The sequence below is a fragment of the Oncorhynchus clarkii genome, chromosome 21 (assembly GCF_045791955.1).
Source record: "Oncorhynchus clarkii lewisi isolate Uvic-CL-2024 chromosome 21, UVic_Ocla_1.0, whole genome shotgun sequence".
NCBI classification, from domain to species: Eukaryota; Metazoa; Chordata; class Actinopteri; order Salmoniformes; family Salmonidae; genus Oncorhynchus; species Oncorhynchus clarkii.
Window position 1 is genome coordinate 19,947,179 of NC_092167.1, and position 14,206 is coordinate 19,961,384.

Genomic DNA, 14,206 nt, shown 5'->3' on the forward strand with positions numbered 1-14,206 from the left:
TTCACAACACAGCAGCACGTTTTGAAAAGGGGGGGGGGGGGGTGTACGAAACGGAAGTAGTTAGACAGCTCTTGGACATTACATTTCCGGTTGAAATGCAAAGTTTGCAGCGCCGTTGGAACTAACGGGGTATGTATGAAATATACTTACATTTAGCTGTATTTACTATATTAAATTAAATGTATCGTATTGGTGGTATGACTGACTAAGTAAAAACAAGTTAAACGAGTTGGTAAAACAAAAATACTTTGCCAGCGATTCAGTGTTTATATTAGCTAACCAACTGTTGACGTTAGCATGCTATGCTAGCCAGCCAACTGATTGCCAGAACATACATTTATTTATTTATTTCACCTTTATTTAACCAGGTAGGCAAGTTGTGAACAAGTTCTCATTTACAATTGCGACCCGGCCAAGATAAAAGCAAAGCAGTTTGACACAACACAGAGTTACACATGGAGTAAAACAAACATACAGTCAATAATACAGTAGACAAATAAGTCTATACATTACGCTTATTTACACTGAGCTGCATTGGGGTCGGGAAAGCAATCATGGTTGCATTAAGACACAGTGAAGCTGCATGGGATATGGGTCGGATAACGTACCTCGATGCAGTTATGGGGATATGCCAGTGACCCTCTACTCTAAATTGGACCATTATCCACACTGATACATTGTGAAGATTGAAATACTGCTAGTTTTCCTGGAAAACTGCCCTTTTCGGCCTCATGCCAGCTAGCGGTAGCGATTGATTGCAGCCATTTTTGAGTTGTAGTGTCAGGCAATCAGCTCTTTTTGTTGTTCAACATGATGTGCCTTTCCATAATGGCTGCAGTGGCTACTGCTTGCTAGCATGAGGATGAAAATGGCAGTTTTCCGGGAACGCAAGCAGTATTTCAATCTAACCGATGGAGCAGTGTGGACAAAGGTAAAATTTGGTGTACTGTGGCATATCCCATTCCTGCATTGGGGTACATTTTCAGATCTTGCACCGGCGCCATGGTGTGTTAATGAAACTAACCGTTATTGCGTTCCAACCCCAGTGCCGCTCAGTGTAAAACAGTTTAAAGGCAGGGTCGGAATCTTCTGTGTCAGACACTGTTGACCATTCTGTCTGAATTTATCAGCCTACATGACTCCGACGAAACAGGAGGGCATGTCTACTCTCATTGACAGGACGATGAGGATGAGGAGGGAGGAGCAAGCGCGCCAGGTGGTCCTCGCCTGGGCAGTCCTCAATGTGTCGCTAGCTGGCATGATCTACACTGAGATGTAGGTTGTGTTTTCTTGTCAACGACTGACTCGCATGATTAGTAATCTGTTGCTAATGCCTAACTAGAAGCAAGTGGTGCTAATGCCTTTCTCAGTAATATGTACATTGTCCTCTCAGGTCAGGGAAACTGCTGAGCCTGTACTTCAACATCGCTTACTGGCCTATCTGGTACATAGGTGAGTGCTCTTGCTGCTGTGTCATTAATGGAGAGAAATTAAACATGATTTTGGGAGGGAGTGGCCAGGTGTGGCACTGATGCACACTGTTTACAGATGAGCCATAACCTGTCAAATTCATGTTATCTCTCCTTCCTTTTCCTTTCCCACAGAGCTGGCCTTCGCCTCGGTCTTCAGCCTCAACGCCCTGTTTGACTTCTGGAAGTACTTCAAGTACACCATGGCCCCCTCTACCATCGCTGTTACCCCTGAACAGCACCGCCTTCTTGGCCTCAGAAACTCAGGTGAGTCATTGGCTGCAAAGTGGTTAAGATGATGGTGTTGTACATGTTTGTTTTATCTATGAAACCCAAATGTAGTCTATCCCTCTTGTACGTTTGTCTTTTTAAACATCTCTATTCAGGTATCCAGGCGTCACCCCTGCTCAAGCAAGAGAAGCAGGAGGCTCAAGCTCCGGCTCAGTCGTCACCCCTCCAGGGTCAGAGTGTGCTCAGCTTCAGTCCCTCCAGACCTGCCAGCACCAGCCCCAAGTTCTCCCCCAGCTGTGTTCCTGGATACAGCCCCCTTTTGAGCAGCCCGGGCAGCGGGGGACACTTTTCACCCTCCCTGGCCTTTGGAAAGGTCTGTCAGACCCACAATGCTCTCTATCTAACTATCAATCTGATGCATTTGTGTTGTGTGTTTGTCAATGAAAATGGTACACTAGAGGTGTTACTGTAACCATAGGCAGTATCTAGCTACCATTTAAGTTTCCAGTGTTGTGGCTACCACTTTTGTTTTCCTTGTCATGTTTGAAATCTACTGGCATGAAGTCAGGGAGATCATGCTTTCCCATTTGTAACAGCTTTCTGTTGATTGCAGTTGAACTACAGCCCCCCCTCATCCTACCCCAGCAGCATTGGCCCAGTGGATGGCACTAGCCTGAGGGCACGCTACCGCACCTCTCCCTCCGTGTTCAACTCCCCCGGGGGCAAGGAGGACTACATGGAGTCCCTGAAGACCCTGGACAGGTTCCTCCGCACCGAGGAGGAGAAGAGCCACCGCAGTCAGTTAGGTATGAGTGTGACAGTGTAGCTTAGTTACTACTAGGGAAACTGGTCTGGAATTTTTTTAAACAGACCATGGCTCACTTGATAAAGACATGGCAATCCCACTGTGACTTTCTTGGTTAAATAAAGTATAATAATGAACTACAACTCAGCAATTTTGTAATATCCTGTATGCATCCTTTGACTGTTTCTCAGGGAGCCCAGAGTCGGTGTCGCCCTCCCACAGCCCCACGTTCTGGAACTATAGCCGCTCGGTGGGGGATTACGCCCAGAGCCTGAGGAAGTTCCAGTACCAGCCTGCCTGCCGCTCCCAGGCCCCCTCAGCCAGCAAGGACGAGACTGACCTGGGCTCCAAACAGGCTGCCGAGGAGGTCAGAGGGATGAATCAATTGATTCATCAGTCAACCAATAAAATAACTATTCTTTATTATACCAGAGGGAAATTTGTTTTCCTAGCAGGATTACACATTCTCCTGTAACTGTTCTTTTTGATTTGCAGGTTTGGGCCAGAATCACAACCAGTCGTCTCGTGATGGACAGCATAGACAGCTGGACAGCCAAGCTCAGAAATGTTCGGAGATAAAACTGAAGCTCTGGTCAAATCTGTCATTTTGTCTGAGAAAGTAGTTGATAAGTGTGTAATTTCTCTTTCTTTCAGTGGATAAATGACACCATTCTAGTGCCACTGGTGAAGGAGATGGACTCAGTGAATGGCCAGCTAAGGAGAATGGGTTGCTCTGAGCTCCAGATTGGAGGTATTTATTTTGCAATGAGCCAAAATGGAAAATGTAGTTTACGCCAACCCAGTTATACTTACCATGTCTGTCGCCCTATTCAACAGAAGCCAGTATAGCCAGCCTAAAACAGGCTGCTGTTTTGAAGGCCTCGGTCATCCCTACCATGACTGCAATTGTGCAGTACCTGGACATCACCCCTAATCAAGAGTATCTAGTGGAGAGGATCAAAGGTAGGCCTATGAGAGGTTATGTTTTGTATCCTTGCTTATTCACTGTGCTATAATCCAGTCATATACTATAGGTGTCCACAACTGATGGACCAAGTTCATAAGACTTGATGAAAGCAGAGATTGACATATCATTATTGACAATGTGTTTGTTTCCCCTCGTCAGAGCTGGCCCATAGTGGCTGCATGAGTTCTTTCCGCTGGAACAGGGGCGGGGATCTCAAAGCCAGGAAGTGGGACACAGACCTCCCTTCAGACTGTGCTGTGAGTCTCATCTGTCACCTCTAATCTCGACCAAAAAAGTATAGTCTGACCTCCTCCTGTCACTATGACGATAGTGAGAGATCAACATGGTTGAATCTCAAACACAAGATGTGTTTTCTGTCCATTAGATCCTCACGCATGTGCTATGCACATACCTGGACTCCCGACTCCCGCCTCACCCCAAGTACCCCGACGGAAAGACCTTCACCTCACAGCACTTCACCCATACGCCAGACAAACCTGGTAAGGCCGAGCAGCACAACACACACAGAATGGACATCGTTCTTCTTCTATTCTTCACTGATACCCCGCTCTTGTTTCTTAAATAGACGTGACGAATGAAAACCTCTTCTGCATTCACCAAAGTAGCACCAATCCCCCGCACTACCAACTTATCTACCAGGCCCATGTCTACAGCCTTCCCAAGGTAAGAGCCCATCTCTGCCTCTTTTGACCCTATGGCCTTTTTGGTTATGCCTTTAGTGAGTGAGATGTTTCTGTCAAAAAACACATGTGCTCCATTCATTTGAGTCCCCTCTGATTGTGCTCCCAGGGAAGGAACAACCTGTTCCACACTGTTCTCATGTTCCTCTTCGTCATCAAAACCAAGGAATCTGGGATGCTGGGGTGAGTACTCCCAACTATTCCACTGTATTTAAACTTCCCAGTCCAATGTGCCATCACTGACTCATGATGGGCACTGTAATAAGCTCTTTGTGATAATGTGCTGCTATGCCACTTTAGTAAAGTGAACTTGTCATGACCACATTGGCAATCAATCTCTATGTAAAACATTAGTGTTTTAATTGCACATAAGTTGTTGTACTCTGTCTTTTTACAGGAGAGTAAATCTGGGCCTATCAGGCGTGAACATCCTGTGGATATTTGGGGACTGATGCAATCTATCTCTATTCTTGAGCATTTCACAGCAGAGTATCACAGCAGAGTGTCACAGAGGACTTTAGAGGTCAGATACTTCCTCAACGTTTTGTCAAAGGTTTGTTTGTGAAATAATAAATTGTAGCTTCTGATAACAAGAATATTCTGTAGATGTTAGTCACCATAACTGTCCTCAGATCCAGGTTCATAAGGAAGCACTTATGAGAGTAACATTTTGTTGTACATTTGTTCAGTCATTATCCTTAGCAACAGCAGACCACATTTTCTCCGTTTTATTTCATTTGAAAGTAGCTATTGTCATTTGTGACATTTTTAAATCAAATTATTACAATGACCATGACATTTAGTTTGATTTTTATGGTGCATCAAAAACAACCGTACTGCATTTTAACTCGAGGCATCCACAACTGACTCAATTTTCTAAATATTCTGTGAGTGTGTCAGGGTGGCGTCCTTGTAAATAATATACCACAGGTTTGTCTGGTGGATTGCATTGTGTTGAACCCTCCTGGCTTGAATGTATGTTATTGTTTTCCTTTCTGTATGAATTGTTTGTGAGAGCTTGAATATTGCAGCTAAAATGCTTGAGTTCTTCCTTTTTGTTGCGTGACAGGATTTGGAGCGGTAGAAAGTTACCTGCACAAGAATGCATGGCTTTGTTTACTAGGGCTGCAGTTACTTGCATTGGCATGCATATTATGTCTTCTAATTAGATGTTTGTTCCACAGTTCAAATGCTTGATAAGTACAAAGCCATGCACATGGTATGCCTTTTATAATTTCATGATTATGGAAGGTTCCAAGTAAATTGCTGTTATTTTTATTACCAGTCTTTACTTGGAAAGTTCTGATGTATACTGGTCAAAGAGGTGCCTTTTATGATAGGTTGTGTGAATGTCATTCATTTTGATAAAAACAAATAGAAGCTAATTCAAAGCTGGTAAAAGGGCTGCATGGTCTTGTGGGCTCATGGGGTGACTCCAATGCACTCCAAACTGTTTTTGTTTGTAGTGATATGGTTTTCAATTGAGACATGGAAATAAACATAATTGATTGAATTCAACCGTTTATGGTTGAAAGCATATTGACGTTTCCATATATTTTTTTATTAGAGTTCCTCTTTAGTCCGTACTCTGTAAATCACTTCATTGTTATCAATGCATAGACTTTGGCGCGAGAGCTCTACATTACGTTACCAGAACCCACCCCATGGTGGCAGTATTTATTTGCTCCCAGAACCCATTTTCTCTAGATTGACCTAATGAAATATCAAATCAAATGTTTTGTCACGTGCGCCGAATACAACAGGTGTAGTAGACATTGCCGTGAAATGCTTACTTACAAGCCCTTAACCAACAATGCAGTTTTAAGAAAATCGAGTTAAGAAAATATTTACTAAATAAGCTAAAGTTTTTTTTTTTTAACAAACAAGTATCACAGAAAAATAGCAATATGGCTATATACAGATGTGCATTGAAAGAGGGGGTTATCAAATTAAAGAATGTAAGCAACCATGTCCAAATGAAATATTGTTTTTCAGATGGCATTGTGCCATGTGATGCAGAACTGAAAGGCTTCAATTTACATACATTTGTATTGCATTCATATCAGAATACAGTATCATTGGTTAAATTAAGGTTAAATAAGAATCAGTGTTTTTGTCACTGGTGCCGTTTACTTTGTATTCTTGCTTAGAGGACTACATGTGAGACATTTTCAAATTCCTTTACATTTCTTTATAAATTATAGTTTTTTTTCCCCCCAGATAAATTCAATGTAGTTTGGATACAAGACTTGAATCAAATATGAAATGTCATCCCTCACATGAGTAACTGGCTATATATAAAGTTTTGTAGTACTGCACTGTATAGTCCTCGTTAAATACAAACTTAATCTACCATAATGCATTTGAAAAGGTAAAACTTCTTGGGAGATGTAGTTCTGTACTGTTATCTGTCAAATTATTTGGGAAGGCTTGGGGGTTTAAGTTCTTTTATGTAGCTAGTCTATTTACTTTTATTTTGATAGTATGAGAAATAGTGCTTGTATGGCATTGATCATTATATGTCCGCTAAATGTTTGAGACTTAAACTACGAAGACCACAATGCCTTGCTCTTAATCACTACTCTGCCACTCACAATCCGTCGCCTAGTTATGTGTTGGGAAAAGGACTTTGCGAAATAGCAGCGATGTCAGTCCAGGTTTTGGCAGCGGAAATGGCCGAGGTCGAATTAAAAGACGTCCCCAGCAAAGAATTAACACCCGAATCGCCTCTGACAACAAAGGCAGACGACAAAGAGATAGTTGAAAGCGAACCAAAAGCTGTCGCTACTTCAGCTACTACCCCAACGATGGAGCCTATCGTGAAAACCGGGGACCCGAGCCCTGGTTTTCTTATCCCGAACACTAAGATGCCGCAGGCGTCCGCGATGAAACGGACAGATCCCCAACAAAACGGTGGAGAAGCTTTCGTAAATCGCGACGGTACGGTGGCAGAGGCCCCAAGATTGAAAAAGGTGAGGATGAACGTAAATGCGACATTGGCATTTATTATGGTATTCTGCTTTGGGCAGATGCAAGTTTTTTGTTTGTTTGCAATGCTAACTAACGTTAGCTAGCCAGCAAGCTAGAACTCTGGCATTGTGTGACGATGGCTGTAGCTCAAGCTAGCAATAAAAGCAGTTTTGCTGCAACCTGACTAGTCAGAAGTCGTTTTTATAAAGATATTCAGCAAGTAACGGCAACGTTAACTACATATTTTTTTAAGGATATTGTGTTCATGTTCGCTGCCATAGATCCTAGCATACTGTCTAAAATGATAGCTAGTGGGTAAGTTAACGGTGCGCTGTCGTGGCGCTGTGCGATGCCAGTGTTGGGACAACAACGTGTCCATGTAGGTAAACTAGCAAGGACGCTGTGAACAAAGTAGCTGGACCTGATTGAAGTTTAATGCAATCAGCATTCTACCTGGTGATGGTTTTGTTAACGCGTTTCAAGACTCACTCACGCCATGTCACAATTTTGTCCTGACAACGTAATAATGTGATGTCCACACATGTTCATCAAAATGTTGGTTTTGTTGCCACATGTAGCTAATGGACATTTGACCGATACAGGTACAACCATGACAATACAACTAAAATAGCATTCGGCAAATCGTGGTGACGGTCAAATACATTTAACAAAGACCGTTGTTAGACGTGATTTAAATGCTGTTGTGGGATGATCTGATTTTGCATGGGGGTTCTCAGCTGTAGAGCACAGCAGTGGTGTGTCTGATCTGGAAAGATGCAGCTTTCAATGCAAGCTAGGCTACATTACTTTATCAATGTCAATTTTTCGCCACCGCTCCAGTTTAACCTCCCCACAACGGTAGCAGACTCATCTGACTGGTCTGTCGCATCTTTCATCTATTTCTTGTCTCATTCAGTCTGGCAATAGATCACAGACTACTTAGGGGAGTTTCCGTCATCCAAGCTTACTCTGCTAGGCTCTCCTGTGGCTATATATCACCAGAAGATGTAGGCCTATGTGTGTTCCCTGTCTCAACACCTCTTCCCCAGGAGGGGGTTGGCAAGTCTCTCAGGTCACTGGTCAATTACTCTTATCCCGCCAGTGTCATGGAAAGTTCTGAACAGAAGAGAATAATGGGCTCAAGGAAAGTAACACTTCTAAGTAATTCCTTGAACTGGTGTTGACTAGGCCTAAGAAGTCTCATGATAAATGGTTGTTTAGGATTTATGGCCTGTGATCGCTGTCATAAAGCTATTAATCAAAGGTGTTCAAAATCAATGTTGTGGAAGGCAGTTCATTTGCAGACGGCAATTAAATTGTGCTGTCATATTCAGGAAATTAAGTAGGGTTATAATTGGATGTACAACATTACAGCAAATGGCAACTTTTTATAGCTCCGAATTTGTGCTGACCCTCCCTAAAACATATTGGTTTGTAGCAGTGATTTAATTCCTTGTCCCCCAAATAGGCAACAGATCTGACACCCTCACACTTATTTTTTCTTAAACATTTGTTTTCTCCCCAATTTCATGGTATCCAATTGTCCCATTGCTGTATCTCCCGTACGAAGGTCGATAGCCGTGCGTCCTCCGAAACACAACCCAGTCGCACTGCTTCTTGAGACAATGCCCGCTTAACCCGGAAGCCAGCCGCACCAATGTGTTGGAGGAAACGCCGTACACCTGGCGAACGTGTCAGCGTGCTCTGTGCCCGACCCGCCACAGGAGTCTCTAGTGCGCGATGGGACAAGAACATCACTGCCGGCCCTAACCCGGATGACGCTGGGCCGATTGTGCGCCGCCCCATTGGGTCTCCCAGTCGTGGCCGGCTGCTACAGAGCCTGTACTCGAAACCAGGATCTCTAGTGCCTTAGACCACTGCGCAACTCACACTGTTCTGCCACCAAGCCAGTGACTATTAACATTGAACACAGGACTGGAAAGTAGTGGTCACGCAGAGAGCGAGGAAGAGGACTGGCTTGCGACAGATGGTCCATCAGCCCTCCGTGTCCGATAAGAGCAGCAGGACCAGGAACCCTATGAGCAGCAAGGAGAGGAGGCTGCTGCATGGCATCTGGCTCGTTATGGTGACTTGTCCTTAAAGCGACCACCAGCAATAACTTAATGAGAAGATTTAGGGCTGTCCGCCACGGCACAGATTCAGTATTCTGTTTTATACACGTGAGCTACTTAGACTGCATTTTGAACATCACTAGCACTTTCTGAAGGGGAAAACAGATTTTATACCGGCCAATGACATTTTGTATCCTCTCACTTCACAATCATCAAAGCAGCCATGCATTGAAACAGGAACCTGCATGCAAAGTCTTAGGCCTATTTATAGGCTGCATGTTCGTGTGTGCTGTGCATTGTGTGTATATAGGCTGCATCTGTTGAATCACCCAGTGCAGAAAGGGCAGTGAGATGGAGAGCAGCAGTAGAGTAGATTTGATGGTATGTGGCATGGATGGCTGGTTTTAATCCATGCCTTACCATGTCACCCCATGGGGTATTTAGCATGGGGGGATGTTAGCCTTCGGACCGGCTGAGTGATCTGCTTAACCCCCGACAGACTCTGCCATCCTATCATGATGTTTCTGGACGGAGCAGGGAAATATACGCTGCCCCTGCCAGAAAGAACGGATTAGCAGCGGTAGGTTTCAAGTTTCGGCGCCATGTGTGGCTAAGACGGCTGCTAATGAATGTACCCATCCTCGCGCCAAGCACAAGCATTTGCCAAGTTACAGATGCTGACGACTGCTATGGGTAGGTGCTGAAAGACTGCCATGGGTTACATGGACAACCTCCCTGGTCATTCTCCGCCCTACTCTCTGACCCAAGGAAAAGGTCCCCCAGCATTAGGTATTTTCATTAAGTAGGGGTCGCAAGCTTACTGTGGACTGGGCATGACCTGTAGGCTAAATTGCTTGCAGACAGCTCTGTTTAAAAAAAATGGTTCTGTTTGAGATCGTAAAGAAACTCCTTGCAAAACGTCCTGGTTTATAGTCCTAAATGTATTTGGGACTAAAATATGAATATCTGTCTAGGTCTTTTCCTGTTTGTTGGTCGGTCAAGCCCTTTGATGCGCTGAAGCTGGAACATCCACACTTGCAAAGGGACATGGGCCTTACTCTAGGAGAGTTTGAGTGGAGATGATTCTCTCTGTAGCCCTGTGGATGATGATGACGACATATAGCCTACTACTTCTTGCTGTTCCAAAGCGTAGAAGGAAAAATAATGCGGTCTCTACCTAGCTATTCAAATTAATACACAGGGAAGTGTGTTTTCCCTGCTCTTCGTGCTCATATCTCCTCTGCTGTCAAGAAGACGTGTTTTGGGCACGGCTGCCGTGACGTGACTCGACCCCGATAGTGCTGGTCATTGGCAGCCGCCCCGGGGATCCCTCATCTGAGTCAGGCTCTCTGACACAAGCGTCTCCATCAGATTAACAGCCTGAGTGCCTGCTCCCTCAGAAGAGCCCATTCTGCTTCAATGATGTAGCTAGTGATTCAGGCGGACCAGCTAGAATGAGGATTATCACATTGACCTTGAAAGGGCAGTAGCCGACAGGGCAAACACTCCTGTGTCATAAAAATGCAGATATCTTGGCAGATGCTTTATTACACTTGCATGAAAGGCTAACTATTGTTTAACTATTTATCAGTCTTATGGCTTTGGTGTAAAAGCTGTCCAGGATCCTTTTGGTGCGGTACCAGAGGGAACAGTCAATTACTTGGGTGGCAGGAGTATTTTTTTGGGGCCTTCCTCTGACACCGCCTGTTATAGAGGTTTTAGATGGCAGGGTGCTCGGCCCAAGTGATGTACTGGGCTGTACGCGCTACCCTCTGTAGCGCCTTGCAGTCAGATGCCAAGCAGTTGCCATACCAAGCGGTGATGCAGCCAGTCAAGATGCTCTCAGTGGTGCAGCGGAATCTGAGGGCTCAAATCTTTTCAGCCTCCTGAGGGGGAAGAGGTGTTGTCGTTCCCTCTCCATGATAATTCCTTAGTGATGTAGACACAGAGAAAGATTTTGACCTGCTCCACCACAGCCCCATCAATGTGGATAGGGGTGTACTCAGCCCTCCTTTTCCTATAGTCCACTATCAGCTCCTTTTGTCTTGTTGGCGCCGTTTTATATCGGAGTGCCTTTTGATTTGAGGGCCTGTACATGCGCAGTTCGGTGTGAGACTACCGTTAGACTGGATTTTTACGTTTTCTGCGATGTTACCTTCGCTAGACAAAATTGCCACGACAGCGCTTTGTCCTGATTTAGTGTGAAAAAATCCTTTGTGCTTGGTCCCACATTAGCCATTAACTGTTGGCTAAAGATTGTGAATGAGTTTGAACATTCGCAAAGGTCTCTGGCCGGGGCCACCCCCAGAAACCAGAGATCGAGGCCTGTGTCAACAACCTCGAGCCCAGTTGAGAAAGACACGCTCCAGTGGGGCTTCAAGGAGAGCCGTGCATGTGATGCGGTGTTCATTAACACGGAGGATGGCTGGAGGAAGAAGAGGAATGGTCGGTGATTGGGACTAGATTTGTTGGTGTAGTGCTCACAGCAGCAAACTGAGCTGGAAAGATCCCTCCGTGCCTGGGCCTTACTGCCTCGCTCCAGGCCGGTCTACAGGAGCTTGATGTACATCGGACAAACCGCTAGAAAAGACCACTCGAGGCCTAGTCTTTTGTGCCCTTTGTGTCGTTAGGAACTGGCAAGCACGAGTTTACGACCAACACACTATCTTTTGTCCGCCATACGCAATAGGACAAGTCGCATTTGCTCACCAATGCAGATATATTTAGATATCATACCGATATGAATGTCTAGAGCTCATGTTGACTATCATGCTTCTCAGCCTGCCTTGGACACTCTATAGGGAATGGGATGTGAGTGTGTGTTTGGCATGGTGCCCAGTCAGTGCACTCAAGTCTTCAACTGATTATCGCTGTGGTTTTTAATGGCCTTGGAAAAAAAATTCTCACACAGTCGTTCACGCACACGCTGTGTTCACCTGAAGTCACCCCCACTCTCTCGTTACCTTCGTGTTCTGCTGTAGGCAAACAATAGCGTGAACCAAACCAAACAAAGACGTTTCTGCTGACTGACCGCACTTCCTTTGTGGGTTGATAGTCATTGTGTTCTGTAAGTGTTAATTCACTCTCCCTTTTCTTACAATGTAATTACAGCACAATACTGGAGTCCTACTGCACCTTCCGTTGCCTTGATCTGTAGTGGTGTGATTATTCCCAGGGAAATGGGCTGTTCGCACCACGGCTAGATAATCTCTCTGCTCGACTCCAGACCTTGAATGGACTCGTGGTTTTTTTTGTAATATTTCTACCACACATATGTTTTTGAAGTGAAAAACGTAGGCTAGCTACTCCAAATGAGTATTTTTCTTTAGAGCCCATTACACCTGGATCTGGCCTGGGATATCTCTGTGCTGTAGCCAGACAAACTTTCTCGCAAAGCTGTCAGGTGCATGTGTGCCTTGTCAGCATCTGGGGTTCCACCTTCAGACCCTCTACCTTCCTGTCGTCACTTTGTACTATGGCTCTGGAGGGTGTGTTCTGTGAGGTGAAACATTCAGAACGACCCAGCTAGAAATATAAGCTTCTGAAGTCGTCAGAACTGGTTTCCACAGGCTCAGTAAAGTGTACCCAGTAGAATATTCGTACTAGAGGTCGACCGACTGATTTTTCAATGTGGACACCGATAATTGGAGGACCAAAAACAGCCGATACCGATTAATCGGCCGATTTTAATATATATTTGTAATAATCACAATTACAACAATACTGAATGAACACTTATTTTAAGTTAATACATCAATAAAATCAATTTAATCTCAAATAAATAATGAAACATGTTCAATTTAGTTTAAATAATGCGCAAACAGTGTTGGAGAAGAAAGTGAAATATGTGCCATGTAAAAAACAAAACTAACGTTGAAGTTTCTTGGTCAGAACATGAGAACATATGAAAGCTGGTGGTTCCTTTTTAACACGAGTTTTCAATATTCCCAGGAAATAAGTTTTAGGTTGTAGTTATTATAGGACTATTTCTCTATACCATTTGTATTTCATATACCTTTAACTATTGGATGTTCTAATAGGTACTCTAGTATTGCCAGCCTAATCCCGGGAGTCATAAACAGCGCAATACTTGAGGCACTGCGAAGAGCTGCTGGCAAATGCAGGATAGTGCTGTTTGAATGAATGCTTACGAGCCTGCTGCTGCCTACCACCGCTCAGTCAGACTGCTCTATCAAATATAAAATCAGAGACTTAATTATAATATAGTAGCACACATAAATACGAGCTTTGGTCATTAATATGGTCAAATCCGAAAATTATCATTTCGAAAACAAAATGTTTATTCTTTCAGTGAAATACAGAACCGTTCCGTATTTTATCTAACGGGTGGCATCCATAAGTCTAAATATTGCTGTTACATTGCACAAGCTTCAATGTTATGTCATAATTATGTACAATTCTGGCAAATTAATTACGGTCTTTGTTAGTAAGAAATGGTCTTCACACAGTTCGCAACAAGCCAGGCGGCCAAAACTGCTGCATATACCCTGACTCTGCTTGCACAGAACGCAAGAGAAGTGACACAATTTTCATAGTTAAAAAAGTGTATGTTAGCAGGCAATATTAACTAAATATGAAGTTTTAAAAATATATACTTGTGTATTGATTTTAAGAAAGGCATTGATGTTTATGGTTAGGTACACATTGGTGCAACGACAATGCTTTTTTCGCGAATGCGCTTGTTAAAATCACCCGTTTGGCGAAGTAGGCTGTGATTCAATGATGAATTTACAGGCACTGCATTGATTATATGCAACGCAGGACAAGCTAGATAACTACACATGGTTGATGATATTACTAGTTTAACTAGTGATTATGTTTGTTTTTTTATAAGATAAGTTTAATGCTAGCTAGCACCCTACCTTGGCTCCTTGCTGCACTCGCATAACAGGTAGTCAGCCTGCCACACAGTCTCCTCGTGGAGTGCGATGTACTCGGCCATAAATATAATCGGTGTCCAAAAATACAGA

At 44.0% G+C, this 14,206-nt stretch overlaps 2 protein-coding genes across 6 annotated transcripts in view; both read left to right on the plus strand.

The window, feature by feature from the left end:
* The first annotated feature begins 74 nt into the window (after positions 1 to 74).
* LOC139378718 (transmembrane protein 209-like) lies at positions 75 to 5,712 on the plus strand. 2 transcript variants are annotated; one of them, XM_071121149.1, is made up of 15 exons: positions 75 to 129; positions 1,131 to 1,275; positions 1,394 to 1,452; positions 1,605 to 1,736; positions 1,856 to 2,073; positions 2,314 to 2,506; positions 2,697 to 2,872; positions 3,001 to 3,072; positions 3,160 to 3,256; positions 3,343 to 3,468; positions 3,632 to 3,729; positions 3,858 to 3,972; positions 4,059 to 4,156; positions 4,283 to 4,356; positions 4,571 to 5,712. In XM_071121149.1, exons 2-15 carry the CDS (start codon positions 1,136 to 1,138, stop codon positions 4,623 to 4,625), a joined length of 1,653 nt encoding a protein of 550 aa, XP_070977250.1. In that variant the 5' UTR covers positions 75 to 129; positions 1,131 to 1,135; the 3' UTR covers positions 4,626 to 5,712. The 2 variants fall into 2 exon arrangements, with proteins under 2 accessions (XP_070977250.1, XP_070977251.1); XM_071121150.1 differs by having other exon boundaries at positions 80 to 129; positions 1,154 to 1,275.
* A 1,047-nt stretch (positions 5,713 to 6,759) lies between these two features.
* LOC139378719 (putative adenosylhomocysteinase 3) overlaps positions 6,760 to 14,206 on the plus strand; it is a 43,188-nt gene continuing 35,741 nt past the window's right edge. For 3 of the 4 annotated variants that reach the window (XM_071121152.1, XM_071121153.1, XM_071121154.1), the window contains exon 1: positions 6,779 to 7,145. In XM_071121152.1, the coding sequence (XP_070977253.1) occupies positions 6,819 to 7,145 (327 nt within the window). In that variant the 5' untranslated portion in view covers positions 6,779 to 6,818. Of the gene's footprint in view, positions 7,146 to 14,206 lie in introns of all 4 variants that reach the window. The other variant, XM_071121155.1, reaches the window with a different exon arrangement.